This window comes from Furipterus horrens, unplaced genomic scaffold (genome assembly GCF_987537825.1).
Source record: "Furipterus horrens unplaced genomic scaffold, mFurHor1.1.pri manual_scaffold_8, whole genome shotgun sequence".
Taxonomy (NCBI): domain Eukaryota; kingdom Metazoa; phylum Chordata; class Mammalia; order Chiroptera; family Furipteridae; genus Furipterus; species Furipterus horrens.
This window is the reverse complement of record NW_028327178.1, coordinates 44,111,461-44,124,320: the sequence shown is the minus strand read 5'-3', so window position 1 is coordinate 44,124,320 and position 12,860 is coordinate 44,111,461. Positions and strand designations below refer to the sequence as shown.

General features: G+C 37.6%; 1 protein-coding gene across 3 annotated transcripts in view; it reads left to right on the top strand.

Moving 5' to 3' along the window:
* LPIN2 (lipin 2) overlaps positions 1–12,860 on the top strand; it is a 114,873-nt gene that overhangs the window by 84,905 nt on the left and 17,108 nt on the right. For all 3 annotated transcript variants that reach the window (XM_090285767.1, XM_090285766.1, XM_090285765.1), the window contains 3 exons: positions 8,760–8,867; positions 9,519–9,642; positions 11,014–11,356. In XM_090285767.1, the coding sequence (XP_090141893.1) occupies positions 8,760–8,867; positions 9,519–9,642; positions 11,014–11,356 (575 nt within the window). The remainder of the gene's footprint in view (positions 1–8,759; positions 8,868–9,518; positions 9,643–11,013; positions 11,357–12,860) is intronic.

Sequence of the window (12,860 nt, the reverse complement as noted above, 5' to 3'; positions counted from 1 at the left end):
GTTTTTCTCTAAGCAGGTGACATTTGAACTATGACCTGGAGTATGAGACTAAGTAAGACCTTTTATTTATTTTATTTTATTTTCGCCACTTACAGATTTTTATTTCTAATAAAATAAATATCAATCTTTAATATCCCACATAAACTAAAAGCTCATTGGTGGAAGGGGGTCCTTTATTTTTATTCCAGAGCAAAAGGTAGTGAGACCAAAAAGAAAACCCCTGTAGTTTATCCCCAGCCACACCTGGTCCACGCCCTGCTCTGACCTTTAGCCGTCACCAGTGTGACACAACTGCAAGCCCATCCTGATTATCCCGCCCTGGCGGGGCTGAGGTTCAGTCTGTTAGAGCCCAGGAAGCTGACTGCAGTGACCTGTAGTGCTTGGACTTGTGAGCTTCATTGTTGCTGTTGAACACCATTTGGTGATCTTTTCTGTGTTGCTTTTTGTTTTGTTTTGTTTTGCCATTTTTTTGCATTTTCTTTTCCTTTATTATTTTCCTTTTTATTTTAGTTTTTCTTTTCTTTTGTTTTTGATTTTGTTTTCATTTTTTCATTTCTTTTCTTTTTTGTTTTTGCTTTGATTATGTGCTCCTGCGCATCATTGGCAGTGGGGCTTTCGCCCAGGTGTGGTTGGTCCTGCACTTGCCAACGGGGACTGAGGTGGCTGTCAAAGCCATCAGCAAGTGCAAGGCATCTAGATATTTCAAAGAAGTCCTTTACCATAAGTGTTTACACCACCTAAATATCACCCAGCTATTTGAGGTCATTTCCACTGAAGACATGTGTTACCTCTTCATGGAGCATGTGCCTGGAGGCAGCTTACAAGAACACCTACAAAACTGCGGCCCCAGTACCGAGGAGGCAGCCAGACCCATATTTCAACAGCTAGTCTTGGCGGTTCAGTACTGTCACCAGAAGATCATTTATGGGGACCTGAAGCCAGGTAACATCTTGCTGGATGGTGAGAGGAATCTGAAACTTGTGGGTTTTGGCTGCAGTAGGGAATGTACCCAACACAAAATGAGGACCATTTGTGGCACTGTACCCTATATGGCCCCAGAGTACTTCAGAGGTACAATGTATAATGGCCCAAGTGTCGATGTCTGGAGCCTGGGGGTAATTTTGTATAGGATGCTGGTGGGGCATTTGCCATTTAGGCAGGACATCGCTGGGCAAACAAAGGAGAAGATCATACTTGGGCAGTTCATCATACCAGACTTCCTCTCCAAAGATGGTCAAAATCTTATAAAAAAACTGTTGAAACTCAACGCCCAGGAAAGGCCAACCCTGGAAGACATACTGCAAGACCCATGGGTCACCATGGGCCTGGGGAGGAATTGAGGCCATACAACGAGCTGCCCTGGCGGGACCTTGACCCCCAGGTGACTCACAGAATGAAGAACATGGGGTTTACGAAGAGCCATATTAAGGACTCTTTGGAACAACAAAAGTACAATAGGGTCATGGGACCATACCTTATCCTTAAAACCTCAACAGCAAAGATGAAGGGACGTACGATGCGGGTAAGGCCCCGTCCCTCCCCTGTCTCCAACATCGGGGAGAGGACAAAAGACCCTGCCCTTCCCTCAAGCCACCTGGGGTTGAGGACGACCATTCCCCCACCAGAAGCCAGCCTGGCATCCAGGGCCAGCACTTCTCTACCCAGTCCCCAGTCCAGGACAGTCATCCCCAGCCCAGGACGGTCATCACCAGCCCAGCCCTCCAGTGTAAACTAGTGGCTCCCCCACCACCCCCAGCCGCAGCAGAACCAGCAATGCTTCGGGAGCCCCACAAGGACCCCCAGATGACAACCGTGTCCAGGCTGCACAGCCTGAAGGTGGGACCCCTGGCTCTCTCTCTGCCCATGGTCAGGGCTGGCGGGGTGCAGGTCGCAGAGCCTTCAGAGTCCTATTAAAATGTGTGTGCTATGGGCCGTCCGCCCACAAGCTGCGTCGCGAAAGATCAAGAGTCACACTGAAGTAATTTTTGAAGTTGTGGACAGCCCACAGCAAGCAGATGTGGACACAGCTGCCGGTGAGAGCGGGGCTACAAGTACACCTGTGCGTGGAGGTGACAGGACCTGGTCCAGTGGACGAGGAAGGTGTGCGAGCTGCCGCAGCGCTCTCCACACGGGGTTCATCCCAGGAGGGGATCTCACGTCTCTGTGGACTGTTTGATTCTGGGGCCCTTCGCCCTTACCCTGCTTTCCTTAATAAAATACTTGGTTTTCATAAATTTTCAATAAACTTGATGATTTAATCCACACACACACACACACACAAAAAGAGATACTATCCTTTTCTTTCTGTTTTTAGTTTCTTAAGGGTTATTTACCTTTCCCTTTCCTAGGAGAATATACCAGGAGACCCTCTGAGATCTTTGATTTGATTTGATGCTATTAAGGAGAGTGTAAACAGTTCCTTTAAAAACTTTGGCTTATTTATATTAAAATGTGTGGTGGGCAAGAAACATATTCTTTTGAGAAAAACTTGAAATACACGTGCATCAAAATTTTATTTGGAGTAACACTGTAATACTGCTTTAAGTGACTTAATCCCTGGACATATTTTTGCCAACTAAAATTCTTCGAAGATCCACAGAAAGGACCCTGAAGTAAAACTTTTGCCTCCAAAGTTTTGTTGACAAATGTTCAACAGAGTCCTTTTTTAAAACATAATAAAACTAAGTTTAGATCTCCTGAACAACCTGCGGCTTTATTTTCATTTTATTTCTATTTTTTAATTACAGTTGACATTTAATATTATATTAATTTCAGGTATACAGTGTAGTAACAAACTGCAGTTTTACGTTAGAAAGTTAAAACATTTCTGAAACATATGTGAGTCACCTATTAGATGCAAAAGAATCATTTCGAGAGGAATTTTGTAAATGAGTGATGCTAGTGAACGCATGGCAGAAATATTAGTGCATGCCTTTATTTTCCAGATTGTGTGAAAGGCTGCATCAACCAAATCTGCTGGTATACTGCTTTGTTCTACAGTGACATGGTGGCCAGCTTCTCTCTTTAAGCCAGAATATTGCTTGCTTGGTAAGCGGGCATATCAGAATGCTTGTAAACTAGGACTTTATAATAATTTTCATGAGGTACCAGTGAATCATTGATTCTACTACTTGAAGGAACTTTTTCCTGAAATTTCCTTAAAACAGGATCTGCTTAATAATGGAACCGAAAGGAATTAGAACTTAGAAAAACAAGATATAGTAACAGTTGTGAAAGTTCAGGTCATATACTGAAATAAGTGCTGAACCAATCAAAGGTAGAAGACTGAACTAGTTATACTTCTGATTGTGGAATAGGAGTTTCCTGATCACTCCAGGCCGTTGTTTCATTTCTCTCTCATTTTTTTAAACCTTACCTGAGGACATTTTTTCATTGCTTTTAGAGAGAGGGGAAGGGAGAGAGAGAGAGAAAAACATAGATTGGTTGCCTTCTTGTATGTGCTCTGACTGGGGATCAAACTCACAACCCAGGTATGTACCCTGACCAGGAATCAAACCTTTCGGTGTACTGGATGACGCTCCAACCAATGGAGCCACTCCAGCCAGGGCTAGGGCTTTGTTTATTGATCTATGAAATAAGGGAATTAAACTACATGGTTTGCAAGGCCCTTTCCAGCTCAGCATTTAGATTCTAAAATAATTTGGGTGAAGATACTTAGGGTCAAAAGTATTAGCATCATATTAAATGGCATGTTAAAGAACCTGAGGGCAAAAGAATAGAAAGTCTACTGCTTTTGTGGTTGTGAGATCTAGAGTTACATGGTATCGGAATTTGTAACCTTTAAATACCTTACCCTTCTCAGGTCCTACCACTTAGGAAAGCAATTCTGTTTCCAGAAAAGATACCTAAAATAAATTTTTATTTTATTTTGATAGATACCCTTCTATTTAAAACTCTTTTCTAGAACTTCATTCATAGCAGAATTAAGACTAAGGTTTTTTGAAGGAGGCAGATGAAAGACAGCATCATTCTTTAAAGAAGGTTACTGTTTTCACAAGCTAGAAGAAACTCAATCGGTGAACATTGGAGAGCTTTAAACTACATAGGGCTTTATGTAAGCTTTACCTAGTGAATCTGTCTCTTCCTAAATTTGGACTTTGGGCTTAAATGTAGTGAAAAGCCTTGTCCGTCTTTCTAGAGAATGTGTAGACAGCATGTAGTCACAACACAGACCTAAGCATAAATAGCCTATAGGTAGGAAAAGACTTTTCCGATTGCATAATGCTATAGCACAATCTTGAGTGCAAATACATAAAACCTGGTACTGATAGAAATGCATAAAATACCCAGCCATAAAAACAAGGAATCTCTACTTCTAGTCCACAAAAGCAGACTTGCTTTACAAGTTATATCTGGGAGCTAAGTGCAGAGACCCTAAGGTTTTTTAAATTAAATTTATTGCAGTTAATAACTTTATATAATTTTCTGGTGTACAAGATTATAATTCATTAACTGTGTATTTTATTGCATGCTTGCCACACAAAGTTTAGTTTCCTTCTGTTACAATGTATTTGGTCCCCTTTATCTACTTACTCTTCCCAGACCCCCTTTCCCCTCTGGTACCCACCATTCTGTTGTCTGTATCTATGAGTTTGTTTCATTAGTTTGTTGTTACTTTTTGTTTTATATTCTACATATGAGTGAAATTATAGTTTTTGTCCTTTTCCATCTGACTTAATTCACTTAGCATAATAGTCGTAAGATCCATCCATGTTGTTAAATGGTAGTATCCCATCTTTTTTTATGGCTGAGTAGTATTCCATGGTATGTGCATGCATATATATCACATCGTATTTATTCAGTTATCTTTTGATGGACACATTTGTTTGCATGCCTTGGCTGTTGTAATAATGCTACAGTGAACATACAAATATATAAAAAGATGTTCAACATAACTAGTTAGTAGGAAAATAGAAAACCAAAACCATAGTGAGATACCACTTCACCCCTGTTAGAATGGCTGTTATCAAGAAGATACAAAATAATGATTTTTGGAGAGGATGTAGAGAAAAGGGAACCCTTGTACACTATGGAAATGTAAATTAGTGCAGCCACTATGGAAAACAGTATGGAGATTTGTAAAAAAAACAAGGCCTAGCACTACTCTATGACATCTGTCCAGAAAGTATCCAACCATGTAATATGAAAAAGAGACATATATTGAAGAAGATACAAGATACAAGAAACACTGTACATGAAACAATGACGCCTCAGTCCCCTTCAAAGTAGGCACCTTGGGACCTCACACAACTGCCCTGTTGTATTTTCTTGAATCTCATTGATGGTCTGAAATCTCTTCCCTTTCAAAATTGATTTTAATTTGGGGAAAAGCCAGAAGTTGCAGGGCAGCAAATCTGGGCTGTAGTGGGGCTGAGTCACCTGAGTGATCTGATGTTTCTCAAAAAACTGCATGAGACGTGATGCATGAGCAGCACGTTGTCGCAATGAAGCTGCCAATCACCAGCTGCCCATAGCTGCGGCCTTCTGAATCATCCAAATAGTTTCCGCAGAGGAATGTTCAAGCTTAATGCGAAATTTGATGCAGATTTGTTGCTCTACTCAGTCATTTTGAATGCAGTGGCCACACAGTACACGTGCTCACTCAGTGGTATCTACTGCCCCCACTGACTAGTACAGTGAAATGGTCACTGTTTACACATGTGCATTCCTGTCCATTCACCTTGGCTGCCAGGTTACATCCATGTCATGCAAACTGTTCTCATTTTATTAATAATGGCTGGACTTTTCTGGACAGACCTCGTATGATCCAGCAATTCCTCTTCTGGGTATATACTTTGAAAATATGAAAACACATATTTGTAAAGATATATGTACCCCTGTGTTCATTGCAACCTAAGGCTTTTCCCAGACAGCATCTATGGCCCTGAGACTTCATACTTCATCTCCTTATTAGTTACTGGCTTCTAGAGTACCCTCTATGTTCTTGATGACATGAATCTTACAGCTTGCTCCTTGCTCTTTCTCCTCTCCATTTCTGTCACAGTAGACAGAGAAACATTGCAGGGTCCTTTCAGTTCTGTTATGAGGTATCTTTTATGGGAAGTATCCAAATGCAATTTATATCATTAGTCACACAAATTTATTGATCAATACTGTGCAAAGGTTGAGACTAGACATTGTTAACAGTTAGTAATCGTTGGTCATGGTAGTTAGCACAACCCCATTTCTCTCTTACATACTACCATTTAAACAGACTTAAAACTCATTTAGTCCCTCTAATTTATCCCACATAAATAATTTAAGCTATTTATATTGATTTTTCTCCCAACTCTTAGAAAATTGATGTATTATTTACACACAATAATATTCATAGATATTAAGTATGCAAATTCAGTGGATTTTGACAATTATATACATCATGTAATCTCTTGTTGGCTTTTGAATAGGAAAGATAATTAGTTTGCAAAATGGTGTTGAATTTGATGACATGTTGAGGTGCATCTGTGAAGGCTGAAGTGCCCTATATACACTTATTATGAACTTCAACAATTAAAGCTCTCACCCTACCAACGTTGATTCGATGTTAAACTATTTACCCTACTGCAAGTCATCTGCTGTTCAGCATTAATGCATGTATTTGTCCTGTGTTTCAACATAGGTAAAATGAATGTTCATACTATTTTTTCTTCACATTCTAACATGTATACTCTCTATAGCCTCTGTCATGTACTTAGTTTAAGTTACTCTGTCATAGTTTGCCCACCTGGTCACGGGTTCTCAGGCATATGTGCCATTTTGAAAGTGCTATAGTAGGTTTTTAGAAGTCCTAATTAGTTAAGGAATCATAGAGCTGAAAGGGCCCTCAACATTAACAACCTTTTCATTACACTGATGGGTCTAAACTAATGGGCTCTATTTTTGTCAGGATATGCCCAGAGAAGATCATTTCATGTCTTCCTAGGGTTGTAAATTCTTAATGGTGCCTGATCTCCCTTTCTCCCTTTCAGTATTTTACTAGATCCAGTTTGCTTTGCTGAACTCTTCTTGGATCACCTCTTATGCTGAAGTGAAATATGTTCCAAAAATATTTTTCATTAAAACATGTGGCTTTTTACATTGTTCTTTTCAAACCATTTTCACATATGCATATATGAATGTTGATAAATCAGAATGTACTATCCTTTTAAATTTGGGAACTAAGGACTGTAAGCATCTGATTTTCCCTTTCAGCTTTTACCATTTTATTTCTTAAGAAATAAAGTATTTTTACATAGATGTCTGACTTTTTCAAGTAGTCATATCTTGGTACTCGTTGGCTTCAGAACTCTTCAAATCATGTGTCTTCGTCGCATTTTGATGAGACACAAACGTTTCAGCACTCTGTGCTTGGCTGGGACTCGTTGCACTTGCTAGAACATGTATGAGTCAGACACGGCCCCACAACAGAAAATGCTTCACTGTTCAGTACTCTTCAGTTCTGGCACTTGTCATGAGTTCCAGAATGAATTAACAATGAGTACCGAGTACCACTATATATGTTTTTCTCCCCTTGAATGAGGCTGTATGCCAGAATTTAATTTCTCTGAACAAAAGAAGATGAGAGTTGGAGAACCTTGAATTAGAAGGTATTGCTATGTGGGAAAACTGTTATATGTCAGAGTTAATGGTAAAGCAGAGCATCTTAAATTAAGATATAAAGGAAGAACAGTAACATTAAAATTAATGAACTGGTTTATAGATCCATTTTTAGTCAGGTGAATTAAATGATGTTTTATCTTTAATACTGTTCTGGTACAACATTAATTTTCTGTAAGATGCTCTTAAACTTGTACACTGTAGTGCTTTACACTACTCAGTTTTTCTTTCTACTTTTCTTCATACTTTTCAGTTTTCAATGTGACATACCACGTAAATTTCACACTGACTTTGTGAAATAGGACAAGTGATGAATTCCCAACTAAAGAGGAAAAACAGGGGCCCACAGTGCTTCTGAGGCATGTTTTAAGGTTATATGGCAAGTTAGTTGTGTTCACTCTGCAGTTTTAAGAAACCCAATGGGTAAATTAATTAAATCTTTATTAACATTAGTTCAGCCACCTACAATTTCAGGGTCTGTGTAGGAATTTTAAAAATGCCTATTGTATTTTTATATCATCTTCCTCATATCCTCATATCATGTAAATTATCAGTAAAGAGAAAGTTCTCAGGTAATGCTTAGACCAAACAAAGAAAATATAAGTTCTGGTTTTTAAGTTTTTAGGGTATTTTAAAATTTTTGAGCCATAGCTCTTCAGCTGATATTCTTATATTTTTTGTAATACACAGAGGAGTGGAGTACACAAGGGCTTACTTGTTTTGAATTCAGTGGTTTACTAGCTTTTTTAACTTCGGGCAAGTTACTAAACCCTGGATTCTTCATTACCTAATATCCAAAATAGGATATTATTACCTTAGATGTGTAAAGATTGGATGAAATATACATAAAACCTGTTATTTTCTAGCCTTTGAATCAGTTATCCCTAAAAGAGGTAAAAATGAATTTTTAATTGCATCTTCTTTTCTTTCCTCCTGTTTATCCCATATTTAAATAGTAGGATGTGGTGGGTGACATCAGTGAATTCCTCTTTCCTTCACATTTTCCTTTTAATAGGGTTAGTTATTAATCATTTGGCCTTTTTCATCTGTATCATTTAGATGATGCTATGTCAGTAGATTTGGGGGATTTTTTAAGCTAACATAGTGTCATTGTTCCTAACTTTGTTTTTCCCCTTTCACAGAGGATCTTCAAATGCTTCCTTAAAGGAAGAAGAATATAAGGAGCCTCTGCTCTTCCATTCTGGAGATCACTACCCCTTGTCTGATGGAGATTGGTCCCCTTTGGACAAGTAAGTATTTCCAAGATTTCTCAGTTTCTTAAAGGAAAGATGTATTAAATAACTTTTTCTGTCATTGGACAGTAAATGATGTTTCCCTTTTCTCTCATACAGTGAGACACTGAATGTGTCCTTTTAGCATGAATGTGGACTTTTTCTTTCAATAATTATTTTGTTCCTAACCTTGATCTAACTTACTCTCACTGTGTTGGCCATTGTACATCAGTTCTTAAGTTCTAATCTTTTAGTGTCAACTGTTAACTGTACTGTGGATAACATTATGAAGAAACGTGCAGTCACACTTTGTTCTGTGTTCATATCCAGTTTCCCTCATGCAGTAATGTTAATTTAATCCATCTTTCCATGCATTTCCTCTCCTGTAATATTACCTTTCTTATTAATTTCTTGTGAGAATCAATGGGACGATGCATAGAAAATGTTTATAGAGGACCCTGCAAGTCCACCATAAGATACTAGTTGGCATTGTTTTTATTATTACTACAAACTCAAGAGGAAGAAATAACATTTTCTTCAATAGAATCTTTGTATCTGCAGGATGCAGTTGATCTGTTCAAACTTAATATTTCTTTTAATCTGTCGAGTTTAGCAACAGTGAAGTTCCTGACTTTAAAGTCATTACATTTCTTTGTACTGTGTTTGCAGCCCGTATTCCCCAGCAGCATGTCCAAAGAGCGATTCAGAGCTGGAGGTGAAACCCACCGAGAGCCTGCTCAGATCCGAGTCACACATGGAGTGGACGTGGGGTGGGTTCCCAGAGTCCACCAAGGTACTAGGGTTTACTTGCCTACAGAGTGTGTTCATCGTCCATGAGTCCAGGGGTGATGATCTGACTGAGCTTATATGAACATAAATGATGGTAGTGCCCTCATGTGGTCACATAAGTCAATTCTAAATTAACACTTCATGTTTGCACTGTGTTTACAACAAAAGGAATCTAGCATTATCTGTGTTTCTATTTAGTAAGTAATGTTGATTGTTAATTAACATTATAGTAAAGAAAAATTTAAAGGTACCTAAAGGAAACTAAAAAATTTCACACTGAAATTTTAAACAAGAAATTCATTGTGAAAGCTTTTTTTGCCAACTCATGGAAAGAAGAATTGGAAAGATATATTTCTTATTTATTTATTCATATATTGAGAGAGACTGTTTTTATTTTATTTTGTGTGTATGAATTAACCCGACTTCAAGTTTTTTTTAATTTACTTTATTGTTGGTATACAATATTATATTAGTTTTAGGTATACAACATAGTCATTTAACATTTATGTATTGTACAAAGTGACCATCTGTAACCATCTGTAACTCTAGTAACCATCTGTCACCATACCTAGTTATTATGATATTATTGACTCTTATTCTTATGCTGTACAATATATCCCTGTGACTTCTTTGTAAGTGGCATTTTGTACTTCTTAATTCCCTTCCCCTTTTCTGCCCAAGCCCCCAACCTCCTCCCCTTTGGCAACCATCAGTTTGTTTTTTGTATCTATGAGTTTGTTTCTGTTTCATTTTCTTTGTTCATTTTATTTTCTAGGTTACACATTGTAAGTGAAATCATATGCTATTTGTGTTTCTCTCTCTGAGAGAAAATATTTGAGACCTCTATTTTTTTTAAATAGACATTTTGCCTTTATGTGTGATTACATTTGAGACTTCACTGGTGGCTTTAACTTTTTTAAAAAATTGAGGTAACATTGATTTATAACATGAGTTTCACATGTGCAACATTATAATTCAACATCTTACATTGTTTTAACGGAGCCTGGAGATAGTCAAAGCAGGGCTTAATTTTCCTGTAGGACTCAAGTTTTCTCCCTGAAAATGAATATTCTGACCCTTAGTATCTAAAAATTGTAATCTGTTTCCTTAGTATTATTCTCCAGTGTTGAACTCTTCATAGAACAATTATACATATAACTTTTATAAATATGATATTGAACAAAATGCAGTTATTAGTTTTTCCCACTTTATGAAATAAAAATATGAAATATTTTTCTGCACATAGAAAATAATGTATTTACTGAATGTGTTGTTTAAATAAAATGAGCACATTTACCTGCATCCAGCTTAAGAAATCAACTATAACAGACATCTTTGAAAGTAGTTTAATTTTTAAACAATTCAACTTTTTTAGGTCAACAAAAGAGAGAGATCTGACCATCATCCTAGGACAGCTACAATTACACCATCAGAAAAGACCCATTTTCGGGTAATTCCTAGTGAGGACCACCTCATAAGTGAAGTTGAGAACGATGCATCCATGGAAGAAACGGTCTGTACTGTAGTGAAACCGAAACCCAGAGCCCCGTTTAAGCAGATGAGCGATGCAACTTGTGCTGCGGAACTTCTCGAGCCTCCCCCTGAACCTCAGATTTCATCTGTGTTCGATGCAGACCACCTTCCTAATCCATTGTTAGTGGAGGCTCCCTCAGAATCAAAACCAGCAGCTAAAGTAGACTCGCCATCAAAGAAGAAAGGTAAGCTATTTGCCATCCAGTACTCTAAATTTAGATGTAAAATTTTTTCAGTGTTTCAAGTAATATGTGATGGTTACCTTTATATTTGTATTCCCTGATCAGAACCTGTCACACACTAGTAGGATTACTTGTTTTATGTGGCTTCCCCATCGCATTACAGGATCCACTGAAACACGACTCTGACTTCCTCCCTGCTCTCCCCTCAACTGTTGCTGCTCAGTAGGCCCCTGAGAAGAATTTACTGAAAAAAAAAGTTATTATATTTAAATAAGTTAATGAGTAAAATTAACTACTTTATTGACTAGATATGTCAATAAAGTGAAGTGAAATTCTAAAAAATTATGTTCAAACAAAATAATTAGACTAGAGAAAAATATTTTCACCTAAAACACTTGATTAGTTGAGGCCAAATTAAATACTTTTTTTCAATAATATGAGGTGTATAGATAAATGTGCACTAATTATTAGCATGTGCTCTCTTTCATTGATTATTTCTCTCTAAAACAGAAGATAGGGTTCAGATCTTGGCTTAACAACTGTATCTCACTTTCAGAATACAGGTTTAATAAATCAGAATATTCTTCCTATTTAAAAATATAAAGTTATTTATTTATGCTTGGTACATATAGTACGAGCCAAAACACTCTTACTATCTGAAAACTACCCTTGGACACTATTTTTAGGGAAGTAAAAATCTTACCTAAAAATACTCATTGTCACATATAGCCAAATACCTACTTCAATTGTTAAAAATTTTAACACCAAAGGATAGATAGATAGGAACCCCTCCTCATTCTTAGCACATAGTGTAGGAACTGACTAGAGTTAAGAACACGGAGTGGTTTCCACCCTTCACTTGGCCTCATTCTTCCCCACCCACAACCTTTTATTCTGAGAAGTTCTATGCACATTGGCACGCTTTCACTCTGTCTGTCCCTTCACCCCCTCATATAAAGTTTTTTTTATCATTTTAAGCTGTTTTGGAAACCAATTACAGGTATTATATCACTTCACCTTTAAATACTCAAATATACACTTTCTTTTTTTTAATTAAATTTATTGGGATGACATTGGTTAATGAAGTTATATAGGTTTCAGGGGTACAGTTCTATAATACATCAACTGTATATTGTATTGTGTGTTCACCACCCCAAGAAGGTGCACTCTCTAAGAATAAGAATGTTCTCTACCTAACTGTAGTACGATTGTCATGTTGAGGAATCCATATTCATATTTTCCTAAACATACCAAGAAGAGCTTTTTAGTTGTTTTTTATTTCCCCAACCAAAGATCTCATCAAAGTTCATGTTGCATTTTTTATTTAGAATAGCTCCTACACACACACACGCGCGCGCGCGCGCACACACACTTCTACGCAGTTTTTCTTCTCTACACTCACGATACTAACCTTGTGAAGAGCCCAGCCAATTGTCTGGTATACCTTTCTTACGTTCTGGATGTGTATCTGATTTTTTTTTTTTCAAGGTGACATCCTCATATTTCC